Genomic DNA, 22,649 nt, shown 5'->3' with positions numbered 1-22,649 from the left:
GATTCTTCCTGACTAATTTCTTAAACTTCAGCCTACTCTTCAACACTACTACTTTATGATCTGAGTCTATATCTGCTCCTGGGTACGCCTTACAATCCAGTGGCCGGCCGGAGTGGCCGTGCGGTTCTAGGCGCTACAGTCTGGAGCCGAGCGACCGCTACGGTCGCAGGTTCGAATACTGGCTCGGGCATGGAAGTGTGTGATGTCCTTAGGTTAGTTAGTTTTAATTAGTTCTACGTTATAGGCGACTGATGACTTCAGACGTTATGTCACATAGTACTCAGACCCATTTGAACCTTAAACTTCCCAATCCAGTATCTGATTTCGGAATGTCTCTCTGACCATTACGTAAGCTAAAAGAAATTTTTCGTTATCACCCGGCCTTGTCCAAGTATAGCCCCTCCTCTAGTGATTCTTGAACAGAGTATTCGCTATTAGTTGAAATTTATTACAGAACTAAATAAGTCTTTCTCCTCTCTCATTCCTTGTCACAAGCCCGTATTCTCCTGAACCTTTTCTTATTGTCCTTTCCCTACAATTGCATTCCAGACCCTTATGACTAGTAGATTTTCGTCTCCCTTTACGTACTGTATTACCGTTTCAACATCTTCATGTACTTTCTCTATCTATTCATTTTCAACTTGCGACGTCAGCATGTATACCTGAACTATAGTTGTCGGTGTTAGTTTGCTGTCGATTCTGATAAGAACAACTTTATCACTGAACTATTCACGGTTCCACACTCTCTCTGCCCTACCTTCCTATTCATAACGAATCCTACTCGCGTTATACCATTTTCTGGGGCTATTCATATTACCCTATCCTCATCTGACCATAAATCGTTGTCTTCTTTCCATTTCAATTCACTGACCCATACTATACCTAGATTGAGCCTTTGAATTTCCATTTTCAGATTTTCTAGCTTCCCTACCACGTTCAAGCTGCTGAAATCCCACGCCACGCCGCGTAGAACGTTATCTTCGATTCTTCAACATTTTTCTTGTGGTCACCTCCCCCTTGGCAGTCCCCTCCCGGAGATTCGAATGGGAGACTATTCTGGAATCTTTTGCCAGTGGAGAGATCATCATGACACTTTTTCAACTGCAAGCCACATGTCCTATGGGCATAGATTGTGTGTCTTTAATGCAACGGTTTCCACTGTTTTCTGAGTCCTCATGCCGTTGATCACTGCCGATTCTCCGGCTTTAGGGGGAGGTTTCCCCTCCCTCTCCTCCAAGGACAAGAGAGTGCCCAAACCTATGCCCCCCCCCCCCCCCCCCCCGTCCTCTTTGACAAGACCGTTGGCTAAATCAGGGTGACTTTTTATGCCGGAAGCCTTTGGCAGCCAATACTGATTACTAATACAACGATAAGCGGTGGCGTTTTACTCATTACACATCACAGTCGCGACACCTGTTCTTTTTTTTAAACCTTCCCGGCGCCCAAAGGCATGGGTAGGGGCCACCATGAACCAACGAAAGCGTAGGGAACGTGAAGCAGAGGTACAATAAACATTGTTTACTCATTTATTTTCCTTTTTTAAACATTAATACCACCGAGAATAGATGGAAAATGACGTCATCATGAGGACTGCGCAGCAAGACGTCAGACTCGTTGAGACCATCGACGTATGATTTTTCCGAGAACAGACCGATTACCAGAGAATACATCGGTTCTAAGTGTGGAAGAGGCAGGTATCAGGAACACCCCAGTTCTGGGTTGGGCTAAGGAGGACACTGCAAAAGGAAATAGGAGAAAAACAGCCTTTATTTTGGATTGCCGACAGCTGCACAATGGCGTTCATTAAGGAACTGCCAAAAATCAAGGATACTTTTTTTCGCCATTCTTGTTGTTGTTGTGGTCTTAAGTCCTGAGACTAGTTTGATGCAGCTATCCATGCTACTCTATCCTGTGCAAGCTACTTTATCTCCCAGTACCTATTGCAACCTCTATCCTTCTGAATCTGCTTAGTGTATTCATCTCTTGGTCTCCCTCTACGATTTTTACCCTCCACACTGCCCTCCAATACTAAATTGGTTACCCCTTGATGCCTCAGAACATGTCATACCAACCGATCCCTTCTTCTAGTCAAGTTGTGCCACAAACTCCTCTTCTCCCCAATTCTATTCAATACCTCCTCATTAGTTATGTAATCTACCCATCTAATCTTCAGCATTCTTCTGTAGCACCACATTTCGAAAGCTTCTATTCTCTTCTTGTCCAAACTATTTATCATCCACGTTTCACTTCCATACATGGCTACACTCCATACAAATACTTTCAGAAACGACTTCCTGACACTTAAATCTATACTCGATGTTAATAAATTTCTCTTCTTCAGAAATGCTTTCCTTGCCATTGCGAGTCTACATTTTATATCCTCTCTACTTCGACTATCGTCAGTTATTTTGCTCCCAAAATATCAGAACTCATCTACTACTTAGTGTGTCTCATTTCATAATCTAATTCCCTGAGCATCACCCGACTTAATTCAACTACATTCCATTATCCTCGTTTTGCTTTTGTTCATGTTCATCTTATATCCTCCTTTCAAGGCACTGTCCATTCCGTTCAGCTGCTCTTCCAGGTCCTTTGCTGTCTCTGACAGAATTGCAATGTCATCGGCGAACCTCAAAGTTTTTATTTCTTCTCCATGGATTTTAATTCCTACTCCGAATTTTTCTTTTGTTTCCTTTACTGCCTGCTCAATATACAGATTGAATAACATCGGGGATAGGCTACAACCCTGTCTCACTCCCTTCCCAACCACCGCTTCCCTTTCATGTCCCTCGACTCTTATAACTGTCATCTGTTTTCTGTACAAATTGTAAATAGCCTTTCGCTCCCTGTATTTTAACCCTGCCACCTTCAGAATTTGAGAGTAGTCCAGTCAACATTGTCAAAAGCTTTCTCTAAGTCTACAAATGCTAGAAATGTAGGTTTGCCTTTCCTTAATCTATTTTATAAGTCTTAGAGTCAGTATTGCCTCACGTGTTCAACATTTCTACGGAATCCAAACTGATCTTCCCCGAGGTCGGCTTCTACGAGTTTTTCCATTCGTCTGTTAAGAATTCGTGTTAGTATTTTGCAGCCGTGGCTTATTAAACTGATAGTTCGGTAATTTTCACATCTGTCAATACCTGCTTTCTTTGGGATTGGAATTATTATATTCTTCTTGAAGTCTGAGGGTATTTCACATCTTGCCCACCAGATGGTAGAGTTTTATCAGGGCAGGCTCTCCCATAGCTATCAGTAGTTCTAATAGAATGTTGTCTACTGCCGCGGCCTTGTTTCGACTTAGGCCTTTCAGTGCTCTGTCAAACTCTTCACGCAGTATCATATCTCCTATCTCATCTTCATCTACATCCTCTTCCATTTCCATAATGTTGTCTTCAAGTATATCGCCCTTGTATAATCCCTCTATATACTCCTTCCACCTTTCTGCCTTCCCTTCTTGGCTTAGAACTGGGTTTCCATCTGAGCTCTTGATATTCATACAAGTGGTTCTCTTTCATCCAAAGGTCTCTTTAATTTTCCTGTAGGCAATATATGTCTTACCCCTAGTGAGATAAGCCTCTACATCCTTACATTTGTCCTCTAGCCATCCTTGCTTAGCTATTTTGCACTTCCTGTCGATCTCATTTTTGAGACGTTTGTATTCCTTTTTGCCTGCTTCATTTACTGAATTTTTATATTTTCTCCTTTCATCAATTAAATTCCACATTTCCTCTGTTACCCAAGGATTTCTACCAGCCCTCGTCTTTTTACCTACTTGATCCTCTGCTGCCTTCCCTACTTCATCCCTCAAAGCTACCCATTCTTCTTCAACTGTACTTCTTTCCCCCATTCCTGTCAATTGTTCCCTTATGCTCTCCCTAAAACTCTGTGCACCTCTGGTTTAGTCAGTTTATCCAGGTCCCATCTCCTTAAATTCCCACCTTTTTGCAGTTTCTTCAGTTTTAATATACAGTTCATAACCAACAGATTGTGGTCAGAGTCCACATCTGCCCCTGGAAATGTCTTACAATTTAAAACCTGGTTCCTAAATCTCTGTCTTACCATTATATATTCTGTCTGATACCTTCTAGTATCTCCAGGCTTCTTCAATGTATACAACCATCTTTCATGATTCTTGATCCAAGTGTTAGCTATGATTAAGTTATGCTCTGTGCAAAATCCTACCATACGGCTTCCTCTTTCATTTCTTACCCCCAATCCTTATTTACTACTACGTTTCCTTCTCTCCCTTTGCCTACTATCGAATTCCAGTCACCCATGACTATTAAATTTTTGTCTCCCTTCACTATCTGAATTATTTCTTTTATCTCATCATACTTTTCATCAATTTCTTCGTCATCTTCAGAGCTAGTAGGCATGGGTTCGTGTCTATCTTGGCCACAACAAGGCGTTCACAAGGCTGTTTGTAGTAGCTTACCCGCACTCCTATTTTTTTATTCATTATTAAACCGACTCCTGCATTACCCGTATTTGATTTTGTATTTATAACCCTGTATTCGCCTGACCAGAAGTCTTCTTTCTCCTGCCACCGAATTTCACTAATTTCTACTATATCTAACTTTAACCTACCCATTACCCTTTTTAAATTTTGTAACCTACCTGCCCGATTAAGGGATCTGACATTCCACGCTCCGATCCGTAGAACATTAGTTTTCTTTCTCCTGATAAGGACATTCTCTTGAGTAGTCCCCGCCCGGTGATCCGAATGGGCGACTATTTTACCTCCGGAATATTTTACCCAAGAGGACGCCATCATCATTTAATCATACAGTAAAGCTGTGTGCCCTCGGGAAAAATTACGGCTGTAGTTTCCCCTTGCTTTCAGCCATTCGCAGTACCAGCACAGCAAGGCCGTTTTGGTTAGTGTTACAAGGCCAGATCAGTCAATCATCCAGACTGTTGCCCTTGCAACTACTGAAAAGGCTGCTGCCCCTCTTCAGGAACCACACGTTTGTCTGGCCTCTCAAGAGACACCCTTCCGTTGTGGTTGCACCTACGGTACGGCTATCTGTATCGCTGAGGCACACAAGCCTCCCCAGCAACGGCAAGGTCCATGGTTCATGGGGGGGGGGGGGGGGTTACCATTAGCAAACAACTAGTCAGTTTCGTGTCCACAAATCTACTTCACAGAGTTCGTCTTCGCTTGCGGGAAGTATACCGCGTCCGGAAAGAGAAGCAGGTAAGTACGTGATGAGGAGTATTACGAATAATTAGGGCAATCTGTTGCACGTCTTGCCGATCAGCACACGAGGCGGAGCTCGTATATGTCCACAGACAACAAACAACGGTGTGTCTGCGAGGTGAACCCTGTGGCGGCGTGATCGGCCTACTTGCTTCCCATCGACGGTAACGTACCATGGAGACAGGACGTCAGCGTCAAGGTAGAGACTGCACACCGATCGCGAAACGGCACGCCAGTCGACTTGGGGATGCTTCCCCTCAACCACATTCGACGACCTGTGCTGCTGAAGGAGACCATAGATCGCCTTTTTGGATGTCAAGTGTGCCACCAGCATGACAGTACGGACATAGCTCAGTTCGAGCAAAAAGTGGCGGAGGTAAAATAATAGCTGCCGGACTTCCGAAGGTTGGATACGTGCTGAGAGAGAGAGAGTGGTGCAAGTGCCTCCAAAAAATAGACTGATAAGGCATGTAGACCTACGGCGCCACAGCGCCATGTGAGAGCTAATGAAAAGGGCTACCGCTCTGTCACGCACATGATACTGATCTAAACCAGCACTGCAGCAAAACGCGGAAAACAAGAACCCAATGCTGCTAGAATGCGGCGGGCCATGGATGGCGGTATAGGAAGTGTCTCTGCCATGTGAGGGATATGTGACGACAAATATATATTTACATATTGTGTCCATTGCAGAAGATCGAGTGCTCGTAAACGGTTATCTAAGAGCAGAGCTCGTAGTTGGGAGAGTAGGCGCTGGCAGTTGAGTTCAATTGTCCGCCGCAGATCGCTTCCGAAATCGAGTCCTAAGCATCGGATAGTATCAACTACACGCAAAGGAGCAGAGCTGTCCGCAAGAAACCCCACATCGTCTGCATAAACAATGCAGCTGTATACATGATCACCGAGAGACATTCCAGAAAGTCGCTGACGGAGGCCACCGAGCAATGGCTTCATGGCGAAAGTACAAAACAGTGCAGAGAACGGGCAACCTTGATGCACGGATCGTCGGATCTGGATGGGAGGAGTGAGCTGGACATTGTAGAGTACACGAGACGTAGCCCCACGTAGGAGACGCCATTACGACGTCGACAGTAGTATCAGGGTAGCCCATATTGCGGAGCACCCCTTCCAGGAAATCGTGGTCTACCCGATAGAACGCCTGACGCCTGGCTGAAGTCAACAGCTGCCAAAAGGCCAGGCATACGACGAATGTGAGCAAGAGCGACTATGTCTCGATAGCGACAGAGGGCAGTGCGACTGTTATTAGCACCTCTCAAAGAAATTCGATTTGGGGAAACCACGTACCGAGCTGTCCGTTTAAGCAGCGCAGTCAGCAGCTGGGTAAAGATTTTTGTGTCGCTTTTGAGTAACGTCAAGGGGCGGTAATGGCTTATTCGTGAAGTACCCCGAGGATTGTGGAGGTGAATGAGGAGATTGTCGACGAAGTCGTCTGGAATCGGCACGAAAGTTGACATAAAGTCCTGACAAATTTCCGTCCACACTGGCACCAGAAGACGAAATTTCCGATAAAAGTCCAGTGGGAGGCCGTCAGAGCCAGACGACCTGTTCGTAGAACCCACCTGGATAGCAACGTGGACTTCGTCCTCTGTCACATTAGCAAGTAGATCTATCTCCGCATTCTCGGGAACCGAGCCAAAGGAGAGTCTGGAGACCGCGATGATGTTGACAGGGTGGTGACATTGTTCAGATTACAGCATAACATAATGTGTGTGGAGGGCAGACCCGATATCCCGTTTGGTATCAAAACGCTGCCCACCATCGGTCTTAAGAACATAAATCGAAATCTTCCGACGGTGGTGTCGTTCCGCTATGACATGATACATAGACAGACGCTCTTGCACTAACTCATCATGTGTGCGCACCCTGGCCATAGCTCCTTCAAGGTGGCAGCTAGAGAGGGATGTAATGAGTGCCTTGGCACGATTCACCATACCATGCGCTCTGGTGAATACGGAATCATAGTACATTCTCGGAAAATGGTGAAACAGAATTCCTGAGTCCCTTCCGTAGCCAAACAAGACCTTGCGGAGGTCAGGCTTCGAACAGAGCGGTGTCGAAGACAAGCTGTCCACGTGGTTCGATGAGCTGCCGGAAGTCGGGTGAAGTATGGTGAATCGTGTTCAGATGACACGGTCCACTGCCGCGCCACACCCTTTGGCGGCAGATATATGCGTCTTGGTCAGAGAACGCAGTGGGCCAGACTTCAGCAGCCTGTACCCCACTGACAATATCGCGGGAGATGTAAACACGATCGAGTCGGTCGGAAAAATGGCTAGCGAAATGTGTAAACCCTGGACATGAACATGCTCCCAAGAATCCACTAGGCTGAGATGCTGGAGAATTAACTCTAGCGGTGCCCACGGAGACAGACGTGGTAGTGGTCTTTGGGTGCCTGGGTGCAGTTAAAATCGTCTCCCATGAGCAATGCATCCTGCCGACCCAGGAAGAGAGGCTTGACTGGCTCTGAGAAGAATGTGGAGCGTTCATGGCGGCGGCCCGAACCAGATGGCGCATAGACATTGACGATCCTGACGCCACTAAACATGACAGCTATACCTCTGGCATTAGCGACGGTACCGTCATGTAAGAGGATCGCCATCCCACTACTAGTAGGGGTAGCATGAGAGACGTGTACTGTAAGACCATGGGGAGCACAGAAAGTTACGAAATGCACCTCTTGAAGGAGAGTGATGTCAACGTCTGTTTCGTACAGCACGTCATTAGTATAGCCATTTTGTGGCGTACGTGATTGGTGTTGACTTTGATTGTGGTTATGCGATAAATCTGGAAAGCTGACATCGCCAAGAGGACGAGCAGTTCAAACACGGGGGAACACAGCACAGTGTGTGACGGGGAGGGAGCCGACCCACCAAGGGGGGGGGGGGGGGGAGAGGATCCATCATTCTGTTCATCTCCAGAATTTCCATCCGCAGCATCGACGTCATCCGCCCAGGAGACAGACGTCTCACTGGGCCAGTTCAGTGGAACACTATCGGTGGTGCGTCCATAGGGAGCGTCAGACACAGAAATGGAGGCAACCGCGTTAGATGCAGGCACGGTAAGGTCGGTGTCCATAGGTCGACGGGGAAGGGCATGGGGTCCTCAGGTGTCAGGGCGTCACCATCCGTAGGGGTCGTCATCCTGCGCAGATACCCAATGGACGCAGTCATCAGAAGGGATACGGCGTTGTCGCTTCCGTGTCCTCGGCGACCATTATTTCCTAATATGCTGTTCCGTGTCGGATGGTGTGCAGCTATCGTCCGACATGTGACCAGATGGCAGAAAAGTGGAGGTAGGTACAGCTCCATGATCAACAACCATGAGGTTGGGACAGACACCTTGTGTTTCCTGGTGGTTATCGTTCATTTGTATTGCCTCCGGTAGGAATGTAGGAGAAAGAGGTGAAATGTCCACAGCGTCGCCGAAAGGAGTCGACGCCGGTACCAACTGACTCAGAGGGGGCGCAGCAGGCAGCACCGCCGCAGACGCTTAAGACAGAAATAACATAGAGGGCGCCGGAGGAAGTGCGACGTCTCCGATCGCCGTAGGAAACATTCAGAACGGACATAGCCTTCCCGGCCACAACCTGAACAGGTGCGCGACTGTCCATCGTAGATGACGACAGTCCTGCAGTCGGCAACAACCAAGTAGGAAGCACGTGTTTCCGTAGTTTAGTTTTTATCTGACGGGAACCACTGAGGACACGGTATGTTTCGAACGTCTTCCACGTCTACATCTACATCTACATGATTACTCTGCATTTCACATTTAAGTGCTTGGCAGAGAGTTCATCGAGCCACAATCATACTATCTCTCTACCATTCCACTCCTGAACAGCGCGTGGGAAAAACGAACACCTAAACCTTTCTGTTCGAGCTCTGATTTCTCTTATTTTATTTTGATGATCATTCCTACCTATGTAGGTTGGGCTCAAGAAAATATTTTCGCATTCGGAAGAGAAAGTTGGTGACTGAAATTTCGCAAATAGATCTCGCCGCGATGAAAAACGTCTTTGCTTTAATGACTTCCATCCCAACTCGCGTATGATATCTGCCACACTCTCTCCCCTATTACGCGATAATACAAAACGAGCTGCCCTTTTTTGCACCCTTTCGATGTCCTCCGTCAACCCCACCTGGTAAGGATCCCACACTGCGCAGCAATATTCTAACAGAGGACGAACGAGTGTAGTGTAAGCTGTCTGTTTAATGGACTTGTTGCGTCTTCTAAGTGTCCTGCCAATAAAACGTAACCTTTGGCTCGCCTTCCCCACAATATTATCTATGTGGTCTTTCCAACTGAAGTTGTTCGTAATTTTAACACCCAGGTACTTAGTTGAATTGACAGCCTTGAGAATTGTACTATTTATAATCTAATTCCAACGGATTTCCTTTGGAACACATGTGGATCACCTGACACTTTTCGTTATTTAGCGTCAACTGCCACCTGCCACACCATACAGCAATCTTTTCTAAATCGCTTTGCAACTGATACTGGTCTTCGGATGACCTTAATAGACAGTAAATTACAGCATCATCTGCGAACAACCTAAGAGAACTGCTCAGATTGTCACCCAGGTCATTTATATAGACCAGGAACAGCAGAGATCCCAGGACGCTTCCCTGGGGAACACCTGATATCACTTCAGTTTTACTCGATGATTTGCCGTCTATTACTACGAACTGCGACCTTCCTGACAGGAAATCACGAATCCAGTCGCACAACTGAGACGATACCCCATAGGCCCGCAGCTTGATTAGAAGTCGCTTGTGAGGAACGGTGTCAAAAGCTTTCCGGAAACCTAGAAATACGGAATCAACTTGAGATCACGTTTGAGCTACGTGACTGACGAGGTTGGCGCAAAGTTTAGAGGCGGTCACCAAAACCCGCAACGTTCGGAGGCCAAAACCAGCAGTCCGTATACTTCCGTCAGAGTATCGGCTGTTAGCGTTAGCGTGAGGTTTAACTACGTCGGCGCCAACTTTGTATACACAGTAGTATTGAGGATCAAAAAATGAATTCCAAGAACTTCTTGTGGCGAGAGACGCATTTCATCCCATATAAAACGTTCTACTTCATATGCCTTCGGTCGTTCGTGAACCAAAGGAAAAGCTAATTGCATTGTGGTTTGGCGGTACGGAAACGCGATGATAATCGATGAAGTCAGACTCTGAGACAAGCTGCTACGCGGAAGCAAACAAACGCGCGCTCGTTCGCAAGCAGCACAACAGGCGAGACGCAAACAAGGCGTACGCGCCTCACCACAGCCAAAGCGCAATTGCCCCAAGACCATGGGTGCGACCACAAACTGGTACTGCTATTAAAATCTACGACCATTCGCGAACTGTGACGAACATGAGCCAAGTGCATCCGATGAGGTCAGTGTACATTCATTTAAACGTAAAGCAGGGTGAGATGAAACCGCCTATAAATCTTTACCTACTTTATTCAGTAATCTTCGTACACAGTGGATCACCTCCTTTAAATAAGATTGCACAAGTAACGGCAAATCGGCACGTTTTGTGTCGAATGTGATTAAAGTTTGCAGGTGTATACGAAACATGACGCGATATGGATAAAACTTGAGTCCGGAACCGCGCGGCTGCGACGGTCGCAGTTCGTCTGCTGCCTCGGGCATGGATGTGCGTGATGTCCTTAGGTTAGTTAGGTTTAAGTAGTTCTAAATCTATGGGACTGATGACCTCAGATGTTAAGTCTCATAGTGCTTAGAGCCATTTGAACCATTTGATAAAACTTGAAAACAGTTCCTAGAAAAAACGTTTATCCAGTGCAGCAATACAGAACATTCAGTGATGGTTCAAATGGCTCTTAGCACTATGGGACTTAACATCTGAGGTCATCAGTCCCCTAGACTTGGATTTACTTAAACCTAAGGACATCATACACATCCATGCCTGAGGCAGGAGTCGAACCTACGACCGTAGCAGTCGCGCGGTTCCAGACTGAAGCATCTAGAACCGTTCGGCCACCGCGGCCGGCTACATTCAGTGATATTGTATGCTACATGTTAATCACTGACACGTACGGAACCTTCTACAGCTGTGACTACAACGATTCAGTTTCCCTTAAGTTTCTGTACATGGCCACTAATTTCTGGCAGCTGTCGTGACTCTTGAGGTGAAATTTTCCTCTGTGCTTTCTTCCGGCTTTCCTGACACTACATCCTGTTGCACCATACGTTCACGACTAAACTGTAATTGAGAGAAACTAAAAAAACAAATTAAAGGAAATAAATGCTATGGACCACACAAATCGGAATGCCTACAAAGCCCAGCTTTATTTTATCTTTCCTATGTCAGTTGAATGTTATTCATTTACAACTACAATTAAATTTATTTTATGCTGTTTTATGTAATTATATATTCGACATTCTGTTTTATTTCCAGCTTACACACACATTAACGCTTTCATATGTATACAGGGTGTTGCAAAAAGATACGGCCAACCTTTCAGGAAACATTCCTCACACACAAATAAAGAAAAGATGTTATTTCGACATGTGTTCGATGCTAGAGCTCATTTTAGTTTCGTCAGTATCTACTGTACTTCCTCGATTCACCGCCAGTTGGCCCAATTGAAGGAAGGTAATGTTGACTTCGGTGCTTGTGTTGACATGCGACTCATTGCTCTACAGTACTAGCATCAAGCACATCAGTACGTAGCATCAACAGGTTAGTGTTCATCACGAACGTGGTTTTGCAGTCAGTGCAATGTTTACAAATGCGGACTTGGCAGATGCCCATTTGATGTATGGATTAGCACGGGGCAATAGCCGTGGAGCGGTACGTTTGTATCGAGACAGATTTCCAGAACGAAGGTGTCCCGACAGGAAGACGTTCGAAGCAATTGATCGACGTCTTAGGGAGCATGGAACATTCCAGCCTATGACTTGCGACTGGGGAAGACCTAGAACGACGAGGACACCTGCAATGGACGAGGCAATTCTTCGTGCAGTTGACGATAACCCTAATCTCAGCGTCAGAGAAATTGCTGCTGTACAAGGTAACGTTGACCATGTCACTGTATGGAGAGTGCTACGGGTGAACCAGTTGTTTCCGTACCATGTACAGCGTGTGCAGGCACTATCAGCAGCTGATTGGCCTCCACGGGTACACTTCTGCGAATGGTTCATCCAACAATGTGTCAATCCTCATTTCAGTGCAAATGTTCTCTTTACGGATGAGGCTTCATTCCAACGTGATCAAATTGTAAATTTTCACAATCAACATGTGTGGGCTGACGAGAATCCGCACGGAATTGTGTAATCGCGTCATCAACACAGATTTTCTGTGAACGTTTGGGCAGGCATTGTTGGTGATGTCTTGATTGGGCCCCATGTTCTTCCACCTACGCTCAATGGAGCACGTTATCATGATTTCATTCGGGATACTCTATCTGTGCTGCTAAAACATGTTCCTTTACAAGTACGACACAACGTGTGTGGTTCATGCACGATGGAGCTCCTGCACATTTCAGTCGAAGTGTTCGTACGCTTCTCAACAACAGAGGCGGACCAATTCCATGGCCTCCACGCTCTCCTGACCTCGACCCTCTTGACTTTCATTTTTTCATTTATGGCGGCATTTGAAAGCTCTTGTCTACGCAACCCCGGTACCAAATGTAGAGACTCTTCGTGCTCGTATTGTGGACGGCTGTGATAACAATACGCCATTCTCCAGGGCTGCATCAGTGCATCAGGGATTCCATGCGACGGAGGGTGGATGCATGTATCCTCGCTAACGGAGGACATTTTGAACATTTCCTGTAACAAAGTGTTTGAAGTCACGCTGGTACGTTGTGTTGCTGTGGTTTTCCATTCCATGATTAATGTGATTTGAAGAGAAGTAATAAAATGAGCTCTAACATGGAAAGTAAGCGTTTCCGGACACACGTCCACATAACATATTTTCTTTGTTTGTGTGTGAGGAATGTTTCCTGAAAGTTTGGCCGTACCTTTTTGTAACACCTTGTATATGGGAACACCTCGAGAAATGCATGCTTGAACATAAATGCAGATGCTAGCGAAGCCTGCCGGTTGGGCTGTTGTCTTAGATCACGAACGGGGCTTGTCCTTAGTACACTGCAAGTGTCAGTCACGGTCAGAGCGGTATTCCTTGTATTTGTGAGTGCATTATGTCGAATCTAACTGTATTAGGACGTGGGCAAATTGTTCCTGGTCGTATGGCAGGTGCTTCCGTAACGAATGTAGCCGAAATATTTGGTGTTTCAAAAGGAATTACATGGAGTATTTGTGGAGCACATAGGGAAAGCGGAACAACATCATTCTCTAAGTCAGAATACGGACGAAAGTGTTTGTTGAGTGATGTAGACAAATGATCATTGAAGAGAACTGTGACAGCTGTAAAACTCACTTCAGAACAGTACGTCGCACCCGTGAACCCACTCAGCACCAAAACAACGGGAAGGGAGCTCCATAAGCGGGGAACTGCAGGGTGAGCTTGAATTACAAAACCACTCATCAACGATGCGAGCACCTATAAGGAAAACGTGGTGCCATAGCCATAAAACCAGGACTGTGGAGCAATGGAAGAAAGTTATTTGGTTGCATACTGTGTCCAACTTCTGGCAGAGTTTACGTTCAAAGAGCGAAACATGGCAGGGGTTCGGTGATGATTTGGACAGCCATAAAGTGGTATTCCATAGGCCCCTGGTTACTCTACAAAGTCGTGTTACTGTTGTGAGGGTTCTGGTGTGTAGTATCTGTAAGTGGTTGTTCTTTGGAGGGCGACAGTGGCCAGTGCTAGAGTCGCAAGCAGAAGCAGTTGTTGAGAGGCTGTGGAAGGTGTAGGCTGCGTGAGCCAAAGGCGGTTGCGTAGCAAAGGCTATATCTCTATGTTTAATAGTAGTGGCACACAGTTTGAATAACAGTGTGTTTATGTTTTTGCAGTGTGATAAAGGAAATAAATTAAATTTTAGCAGTTCTTAATGCGTCTCCATCAGTTAGTACCACACCATTGCATTTAAAAATGAACGAAGTCTCGATATACGAGGTGCATTCAAGTTCTAAGGCCTTCGATTTTTTTTTCTAATTAATTACTCACCCGAAATCGATGAAGCTGGCGTTACTTCTCGACGTAATCGCCCTGCAGACGTACACATTTTTCACAACGCTGACGCCATGATTCCATGGCAGCGGCGAAGGCTTCTTTAGGAGTCTGTTTTGACCACTGGAAAATCGCTGAGGCAATAGCAGCACGGCTGGTGAATGTGCGGCCACGGAGAGTGTCTTTCATTGTTGGAAAAAGCCAAAAGTCACTAGGAGCCAGGTCAGGTGAGTAGGGAGCATGAGGAATCACTTCAAAGTTGTTATCACGAAGAAACTGTTGCGTAACGTTAGCTCGATGTGCGGGTGCGTTGTCTGGGTGAAACAGCACACGCGCAGCCCTTCCCGGACGTTTATGTTGCAGTGCAGGAAGGAATTTGTTCTTCAAAACATTTTCGTAGGATGCACCTGTTAACGTAGTGCCCTTTGGAACGCAATGGGTAAGGATTACGCCCTCGCTGTTCCAGAACATGGACACCATTATTTTTTCAGCACTGGCGGTTACCCGAAATTTTTTTGCTGGCGGTGAATCTGTGTGCTTCCATTGAGCTGACTGGCGCTTTGTTTCTGGATTGAAAAATGGCATCCACGTCTCATCCATTGTCACAACCGACGAAAAGAAAGTCCCATTCGTGCTGTCGTTGCGCGTCAACATTGCTTGGCAACGTGCCACACGGGCAGCCATGTGGTCGTCCGTCAGCATTCGTGGCACCCACCTGGATGACACTTTTCGCATTTTCAGGTCGTCATGCAGGATTGTGTGCACAGAACCCACAGAAATGCCAACTCTGGAGGCGATCTGTTCAACAGTCATTCGGCGATCCCCCAAAACAATTCTCTCCACTTTCTCGATCGTGTCGTCAGACCGGCTTGTGCGAGCCCGAGGTTGTTTCGGTTTGTTGTCACACGATGTTCTGCCTTCATTAAACTGTCGCACCCACGAACGCACTTTTGACACATCCATAACTCCATCACCACATGTCTCCTTCAACTGTCGATGAATTTCAATTGGTTTCACACCACGCAAATTCAGAAAACGAATGATTGCACGCTGTTCAAGTAAGGAAAACGTCGCCATTTTAAGTATTTAAAACAGTTCTTATTCTCTCCGCTGGCGATAAAATTCCATATGCCGTACGGTGCTGCCATCTCTGGGACGTATTGACAATGAACGCTGCCTCATTTTAAAACAATGCGCATGTTTCTATCTCTTTCCAGTCCGGAGAAAAAAGATCGGCGGCCTTAGAACTTGAATGCACCTCGTACACGGTCAACTACAACAAGAGGATTGTAATCTAATAATCATTAACTAACCCATATAATCTCCAATGAAGACGAAGGGAGCTTATACGGTCAAGGATTAAGTGCCAAGTTTGGCTGATCAGATCCACCCCATGGTATGTGTTAGTTCCCCATTGATAATGCTGTGTTCCGAGATTACAGGGTTACTGTTCACACAGCTCGCATAGTCCAGGACTACTTTTGTGTGCACGTTTATGAATTGTCGCTTCTCCCCTGATGACCAGAGTCACTAGATCTCGATATGACTGTGACGCTGTGGTCTTCCTTGGAGAGGAGGATGCCTTTCCGTTACTTATTTCCATCATCGTTACTTGAATTTCTCACTGTTTTTCAGGAAGCTTGGTATAATATTCCCTTGAAAACCATATCATTCAGTGATGAGTGGAAGCTGTTTTGAATGCCAAAATTTTTTCCTACGCCGTGTTACGTGTGATAAAATGCTGTGTTAGTGATGATTCGATATTTTTGTCCACTGCTTGAACATATTCGCTCGCTTTACAGTGCGAATTAATGCTCCCAAAGTTGTAATGTGCGAAGAATATAGCCGAATCGAGATACTGACCAGCGTTTGTCACCAGAAAATTAGAACGCTTCTCTACTCATAACTAAGTTTTCGTTTTATACCGCCATTCGTAAGAATAGAGGAGCGTACGTTTTGATGTCTCTTCTCTTTTTTACGAGTATATGCAATAGGGCTTCAATTTGTTTGTCTAGTAATATACTAAAACACACACAGAAAAGTTTACGTCTATTCATAAACAGACAGCCGAGACAGCAGTCAAGACGTCATAAGAAGATGACGTTGCCCTGAATGGAGAACGTTTGACCCAGGAAGTATGAGCCAAGTCAAAGATGAGAAACACGGACCCAGGAAAAGGGACCAGCGTGAATCAGAGGTATGGTAGTAAGGTAACCTGACAAAACACTCATGACCCCCCTTAACAGAGCAGCCCCGTCACTTTGGACCACTGTAGCGTATAGTGAAATCCGCCAGGTCGTGATTTTGACGCTTTTTCGATAATTCAAGGTGTTGAAGCATTTGCCGGCCGGGGTGACCGAGCGGTTCTAGGCGCTACAGTCTGGAACCGCGCGACCGCTACGGTCGCAGGTTCGAATCGTGCCTCGGGCATGGAAGTGCGTGATGTCCTTAGGTTAGGTAGGTTTAAGTAGTTCTAAGTTCTAGGGGACTGATCTCAGAAGTTAAGTCCCATAGTGGTCAGAGCCATTTGAACCATTTTGTTGAAGTATGTACGCTTCAGTGTGTAATGGATCTGGGACATGTGTTATTTTCTACCGGATTTGTCGATACCAAATCTGATGAGGGATGTTGTAAATGTTTTCTTATATCTTGGTCAGAATATTTTTTGTGAATTGTAATTTGCCTTATTTTATGCTAATTTGCTTATATGTTCGAGAGTGACAACATATTGATTATATGGTGTCACCGTCAGACTCCACACTTGCTAGGTGGTAGTTTTAAATCGGCCGCGGTCCTTTAGTACATGTCGGACCCGCGTGTCGCCACTGTGTGATCGCAGACCGAGCGCCACCACAAGGCAGGTCTCGAGATACGGACTAGCACTCGCCCCAGTTGTACCGACGACTTTGCTAGCGACTACATGGACGAAGCATTGCTCATTAGCCGAGCCAATAGTTAGAATAGCCTTCAGCTAAGTCAATGGCTACGACCTAGCAAGGCGCCATTAGTAACATTGCATGTATCTAAAGAGTCTCACTTGTATCGCCACAATCTCCGGATGTACCAAAAGGATGGATTAAAGTTAAGTATTCCAGAAGCTACGTACTTTTCTTTATAGCATTCATTACGTATCCTGTTTCAGACCTCACGCCATCCTGCTTTAACTTAGCGCGTGCCTTTCGGCTTCCTCTCATTGTGTCTAGGCTGTCTTGTCTAGACACAACAGATTAATATTAGTAGATGTGACGAATAATATCAAAGAGACTGGTTACAAGTGGAAGATTGTGTGTTGTGTGAAATGTCTTTGACGCTGGAGTCGTCTTTGACCGTAGTCAGTCGGCAGTGAACACTCGGTGTGTGACGGTGGAACAATGTACAGGTCCCCGTTATAATAATTTGCAAGTGACCAGCAAAAATGAGTTATTCTACTAGTTTTTTATATAAACATCAAGAAGGAAGCACATTCGGAAAACTGGTATTTGAAGCACCAAAAATGAGGCAAACGCATTGAACCAGGATATTTCCGCAGCCGACGTAAAGTCAAATATCATCTTATAAACATCCACGGAAAAGTGAGTACTGTCACGAAATATGCTAAATTCAAGTATATATAAATAGTGAGCATATTTCAAGTGTATGGAGGGCGTAGTTCAGGTTGAAGGTGGCTGTGTGATGTTTCAGATTTGTTTTTCCTTTTATGACTAACGCCCACAGATTTAGCCTACTGTCACCTCCGCTCCGTTGCCCCCGTGTTGTCCTTTCTTCTGCATATTCACGATGAGTATGTAGTGAAAACTCCCGTTTACCAAGATGACAGTACCTGTATTCGTAGGGCTGCGTGCATGCGTTCGTTCTTTGACTAGGCCCAGGCATACCTATGGGAACTTTTGGACACTCTTCCTCGCCAGATTACGATTATGAAGGTTAGAGATGGTGTTACACGGTATTAGTATGCTGCTCATTGTGCTTATGAGAGAAGTAAATGATAAGAAAAAAGTGTAGTAGGACAAGGGTTTCTTGATTGCAATGAAAACTGCTAACTCACAGAAGGATAGCTCAGACGTTTAACAGACGGCGCAGGCCGACGAGCGCCGCACTTACCGAGCTGCGTCGCTTCTCCAGCGGCGGCAGCATGTGCGGCTTCTTGCTGGGCTGCTGCGGTGTGCCGTTGCGCAACATGCTGGCCTCGGCTCTCTGCGGCTGTGTCCTGCACACAAACACAACACACCCTCAGCTCAGGCGCTCCAACAGGTCACAGCGAAGCAGCAGGGGCGCAGCCCACGAGAAATGCCGGCTCCGGTACGAGCTTGTAATGTCACCCTAGCAGCCTCGTTCGCCACAATTCGCGAACCCCCGGTTCGGACGTGATGTTTTGGTTTGTGATGATATTTTGGTTTGTGGGGCGCTCAACTGCGCGGTCATCAGCGCCCGTACAAAGTCCCAGTTTTTACACTGTCCAATTTTTACATAATCCAATAGAGCCACTGTCACGAATGACGTTGATGATGAAATCATGAGGATAACACGAACACGCAATCCCCGGGCAGGGAAAATCCCCAACCCGGCTGGGAATCGAACCCGGGACCCCGTGATCCAGAAGTAGCAACGCTAGCCACAAGACCACGAGCTGCGGACAGGTTCCGACTTAGCCCACAGGAAATCATTAAGTCAGTGTAAAGGTACCCATCAAAGGTCTTGAGTTTGTCGGGTGTATAGAGGGCTCGCATACATGTTGACGCGCAGTTAAAAATTATTAATCTCGTCTGATGAAGTAGTTACTCGCCCCCCGCCGGAGACGGCTGCTGGCACTTGTAAGACTGTGACATACAGTCGCCGGCCGCTGTGGCCGAGCGGTTCTAGGCGATTCAGTCAGGAACCGCGTTGCTGCTACGGTCGCAGGTTTGAATCCTGCCTCGAGCATAGATGCGTGTGATGTCCTTAGATTAGTTAGGTTTAAGTAGTTCTCAGTCTAGGCGAGTGATAACCTTAGACGTTAAATCCCATAGTGCTTACAAGGGAACCTCCCCATCGCACCCCCCTCAGATTTAGTTATAAGTTGGACAGGGGATAGTCCTTGAAAAACTGAACACAGATCAATCGAGAAAACAGGAAGAAGTTGTGTGGACCTATGAAAAAAATAAGCAAAATATACAAACTGAGTAGTCCATGTGGAAGATAAGCAACATCAAGGACGGAACTAAGGTAAGGAGCACCTTGGTCCCGTGGTTAGCGTGAGCAGCTACGGAACGAGAGATCCTTGGTTCAAGTCTTCCCTCGAGCGAAAACTTTATTTTCGCAAAGTTATGATCTGTCCGTTCGTTCATTGACGTCTCTGTTCACTGTAATAAGTTTAGTGTCTGTGTTTTGCTACCGCATCGCAAAACCGTGTGATTAGTGGACGAAAGGACGTGCCTCTCCAATGGGAATCGAAAACATTTGATCTCAAGGTCGTAGGTCAACCGATTCCTCCACAGGAAAACACATCTGATATATTCTATACGACACTGGTGACGGCATGTGCGTCACATGACAGGAATATGTTGTCGACCCACCTAACTTGTACACTTGGCGAATGGGTTTTACCTTGCCCGATTTAGGTTTTCTTGTGGATGTGATAATCACTCCCAAAAAAGTGATGAACACATAAGAGTGTGTCACTATACTGCAACAAATGAATGCAACAGTTTCACTGTCGCAGAGGGTTCCCTATGCTCTGTCAAAACATATGTTTTAACTGTTTTTAACGTTTTCTAATTTTTCCTTGTGTAGACCGTCAAATCCTCTATATGTCCAAGCAAATCTGAACATGTCGTGGAATTTTGGAGAACGAAGTTGATTGTGTGTGAGTGCCTGAACTTTGATAATTGTCTGAAAATAAAGAAAATTGTCGCTCGAAGGAAGGCTTGAACCAAGGACCTCTCGTTCCGCAACTGCTCACGCTAACCACGGGACCACGGCGCTCCTGAGCTCAGACTTTTCCTTGATGTTGCCTATCTTGCACATGAACAACTCAGTTTGTATATTTTGCTTATTTTTTCACAGTTCCACACAACTTCTTCCTGTTTTCTCGATTGATCTGTGTTCAGTTTTTCAAGGCCTATCCACTGTGCCAACTTATAACTAAATCTGAGGGGGGGCGATGGGGAGGTTCTCTTGTTAGAGCCATTTGAACCATTTTTTCTCGTAGGCCTCGGAAACAGCCAAGCGGACGCGAACACCAACCTGAAATGGTTACAGAAACTTTCCTTCATGACCACGCAGTCTTTCGCGATGGATTTATTGTACTCAGTGTGCCTGCTTAGTTGAGTGGTAACGTGCTTCCGTTCGGTGCAAGCGGGCCCGGATTCGATTCCCGGCCGGGTTGGAGATTTTCTCCGCTCGTGGACTGGGTGTTGTGCTGTCCTCATCATCATTTCATCCTCATCACCGACACGAAGTCGTCCAATGTGGCGTCGACTGCAATAAGACTTACATTTGGCGGCCGAACTTCCCGGAATGGAACCTCCCGGCCAACAATGCCATACTCTTATTTCATTTCCATATTTGGTATTTCTCGATAAAATTACGAGATTTCAACCATATCCGCTGTTGTCTGCGTCAGAAAAACAGCTAGCTGTCGAAGAAGGAGAAAAGGTATTACTCGGTTATAACTGCACGGAGGTATAGTACTGTATGGTGTCGCTACAGACTTAGGCTGTATACTGCTTACAAGTCGGCACCGCCACGTTAGTGGCCCACAAACATCAGCAGACTACTGTTTACAATCGCTTCCTTCTCCTCAATTTCTGTCGTGTCCACGTGACAGCTCATTGAGTAAAATTGCATTGCTCTCGTGAATTACACAGTGTCACGAAGGTATTTTCAGACATTTCTTCTGGTCTTACATGCATATTTTATCCATTAATACGACGTATTTGGCCTCGTCAATGTAAGGTTTCTTTTATTACATGTTTCGTATAACCAAGAAGCGGTGTGCCTGATGTGAAAACGCTGATTTTGTAATCCAGCATTTTCCGTAATACTGAGTGCTGAAACTCATGTTCCGTCTACATCCTTTTCCTCAAAACGCTGAGAACATCTCATGCTATGTTTGGTCGGTTTCCAGTCTTTTCTTCACACAGCGTTCACAAGAGAGCTTTTAGATCTGGACTCACAGTTACTCCAAAGTCTGATGAAATAAAACTACTAGAATAAAAGTAATCAGCGCAGCCCAAATCTATATACAGGGTGGTCCATTGATCGTGATTGGGTCAAATATCTCACGAAATAAGCGTCAAACGAAAAAACTACAAAGCACGAAACTTGTCTAGCTTGAAGGGCGAAGCCAGATGGCGCTATGGCTGACCCGCTAGATGGAGCTGCCATAGGTCAAACGGATATCGTCTGCGTTTTTTAAAAGTAGGAACCCCCTTTTTAAATTACGTATTCGTGTAGTACATAAAGAAATATGAAAGTTTTAGTTGGACCACTTTTTTCGCTTTGTGATAGGTGGCGCTGTAATAGTCACAAACATATGGCTCACAATTTTAGACGAACAGTTGGTAACAGGTAGGTTTTTTAAATTAAAATACAGAACGTAGGTACGTTTGAACATTTTATTTCGGTTGTTCCAATGTGATAGATGTACCTTTGTGAACTTATCATTTCTGAGAAAGCTTGCTGTTATAGCGTGATTACCTGTAAATACCACATTAATGCAATAAATCCTCAAAATGACGTCCGTCAACCTCAATGCATTTGGCAATACGTGTAACGACGTTCCTCTCAACAGCGAGTAGTTCGCCTTCCGTAATGTTCACACATGCATTATCAATGCGCTGACGCATGTTGTCAGGCGTTGTCAGTGGATCACGATAGCAAATATCCTTCAACTTTCCCCACAGAAAGAAATCTTGGGACGTCAGATCCGGTGAACGTGCTTCGACGACCAACCCACCTGTCATGAAATATGCTATTCAATACCGCTTCAACCGCACGCGAGTTATGTGCCGGAAATCCATCAATGTTGGAAGTACATCGCCATTCTGTCATGCAGTGAAACATCTTGTAACATCGGTAGAACATTACGTAGGAAATCAGCATACATTGCACCATTTAAATTGCCATCGATAAAATGGGGGCCAATTATGCTTCCTTCCATAATGCCGCACCATACTCGTACATTAACCCGCCAAGGTCGCTGATGTTCCACTTGTCGCAGCCATCGTAGATTTTCCGTTGCCCAGTAGTGCATATTATGCCGGTTTACGTTACCGCTGTTGGTGAATGACGCTTCGTCGCTAAATAGAACGCGTGTAAAAAATCTGTCACCGTCCGGTAATTTCTCTTGTGCCCAGTGGCAG

General features: G+C 45.7%; 1 protein-coding gene across 1 annotated transcript in view; it reads right to left on the bottom strand.

The window, feature by feature from the left end:
- Positions 1–22,649, bottom strand: part of LOC124614770 (WASH complex subunit homolog 1-like) — a 316,984-nt gene that overhangs the window by 144,793 nt on the left and 149,542 nt on the right. The window contains exon 2 of the mRNA XM_047142971.1: positions 18,409–18,514. Within this exon, the coding sequence (XP_046998927.1) occupies positions 18,409–18,486 (78 nt within the window). The 5' untranslated portion in view covers positions 18,487–18,514. The remainder of the gene's footprint in view (positions 1–18,408; positions 18,515–22,649) is intronic.

Source organism: Schistocerca americana, chromosome 1 (genome assembly GCF_021461395.2).
Source record: "Schistocerca americana isolate TAMUIC-IGC-003095 chromosome 1, iqSchAmer2.1, whole genome shotgun sequence".
NCBI lineage: Eukaryota > Metazoa > Arthropoda > Insecta > Orthoptera > Acrididae > Schistocerca > Schistocerca americana.
This window is presented reverse-complemented; position numbering and strand designations above follow the sequence as displayed.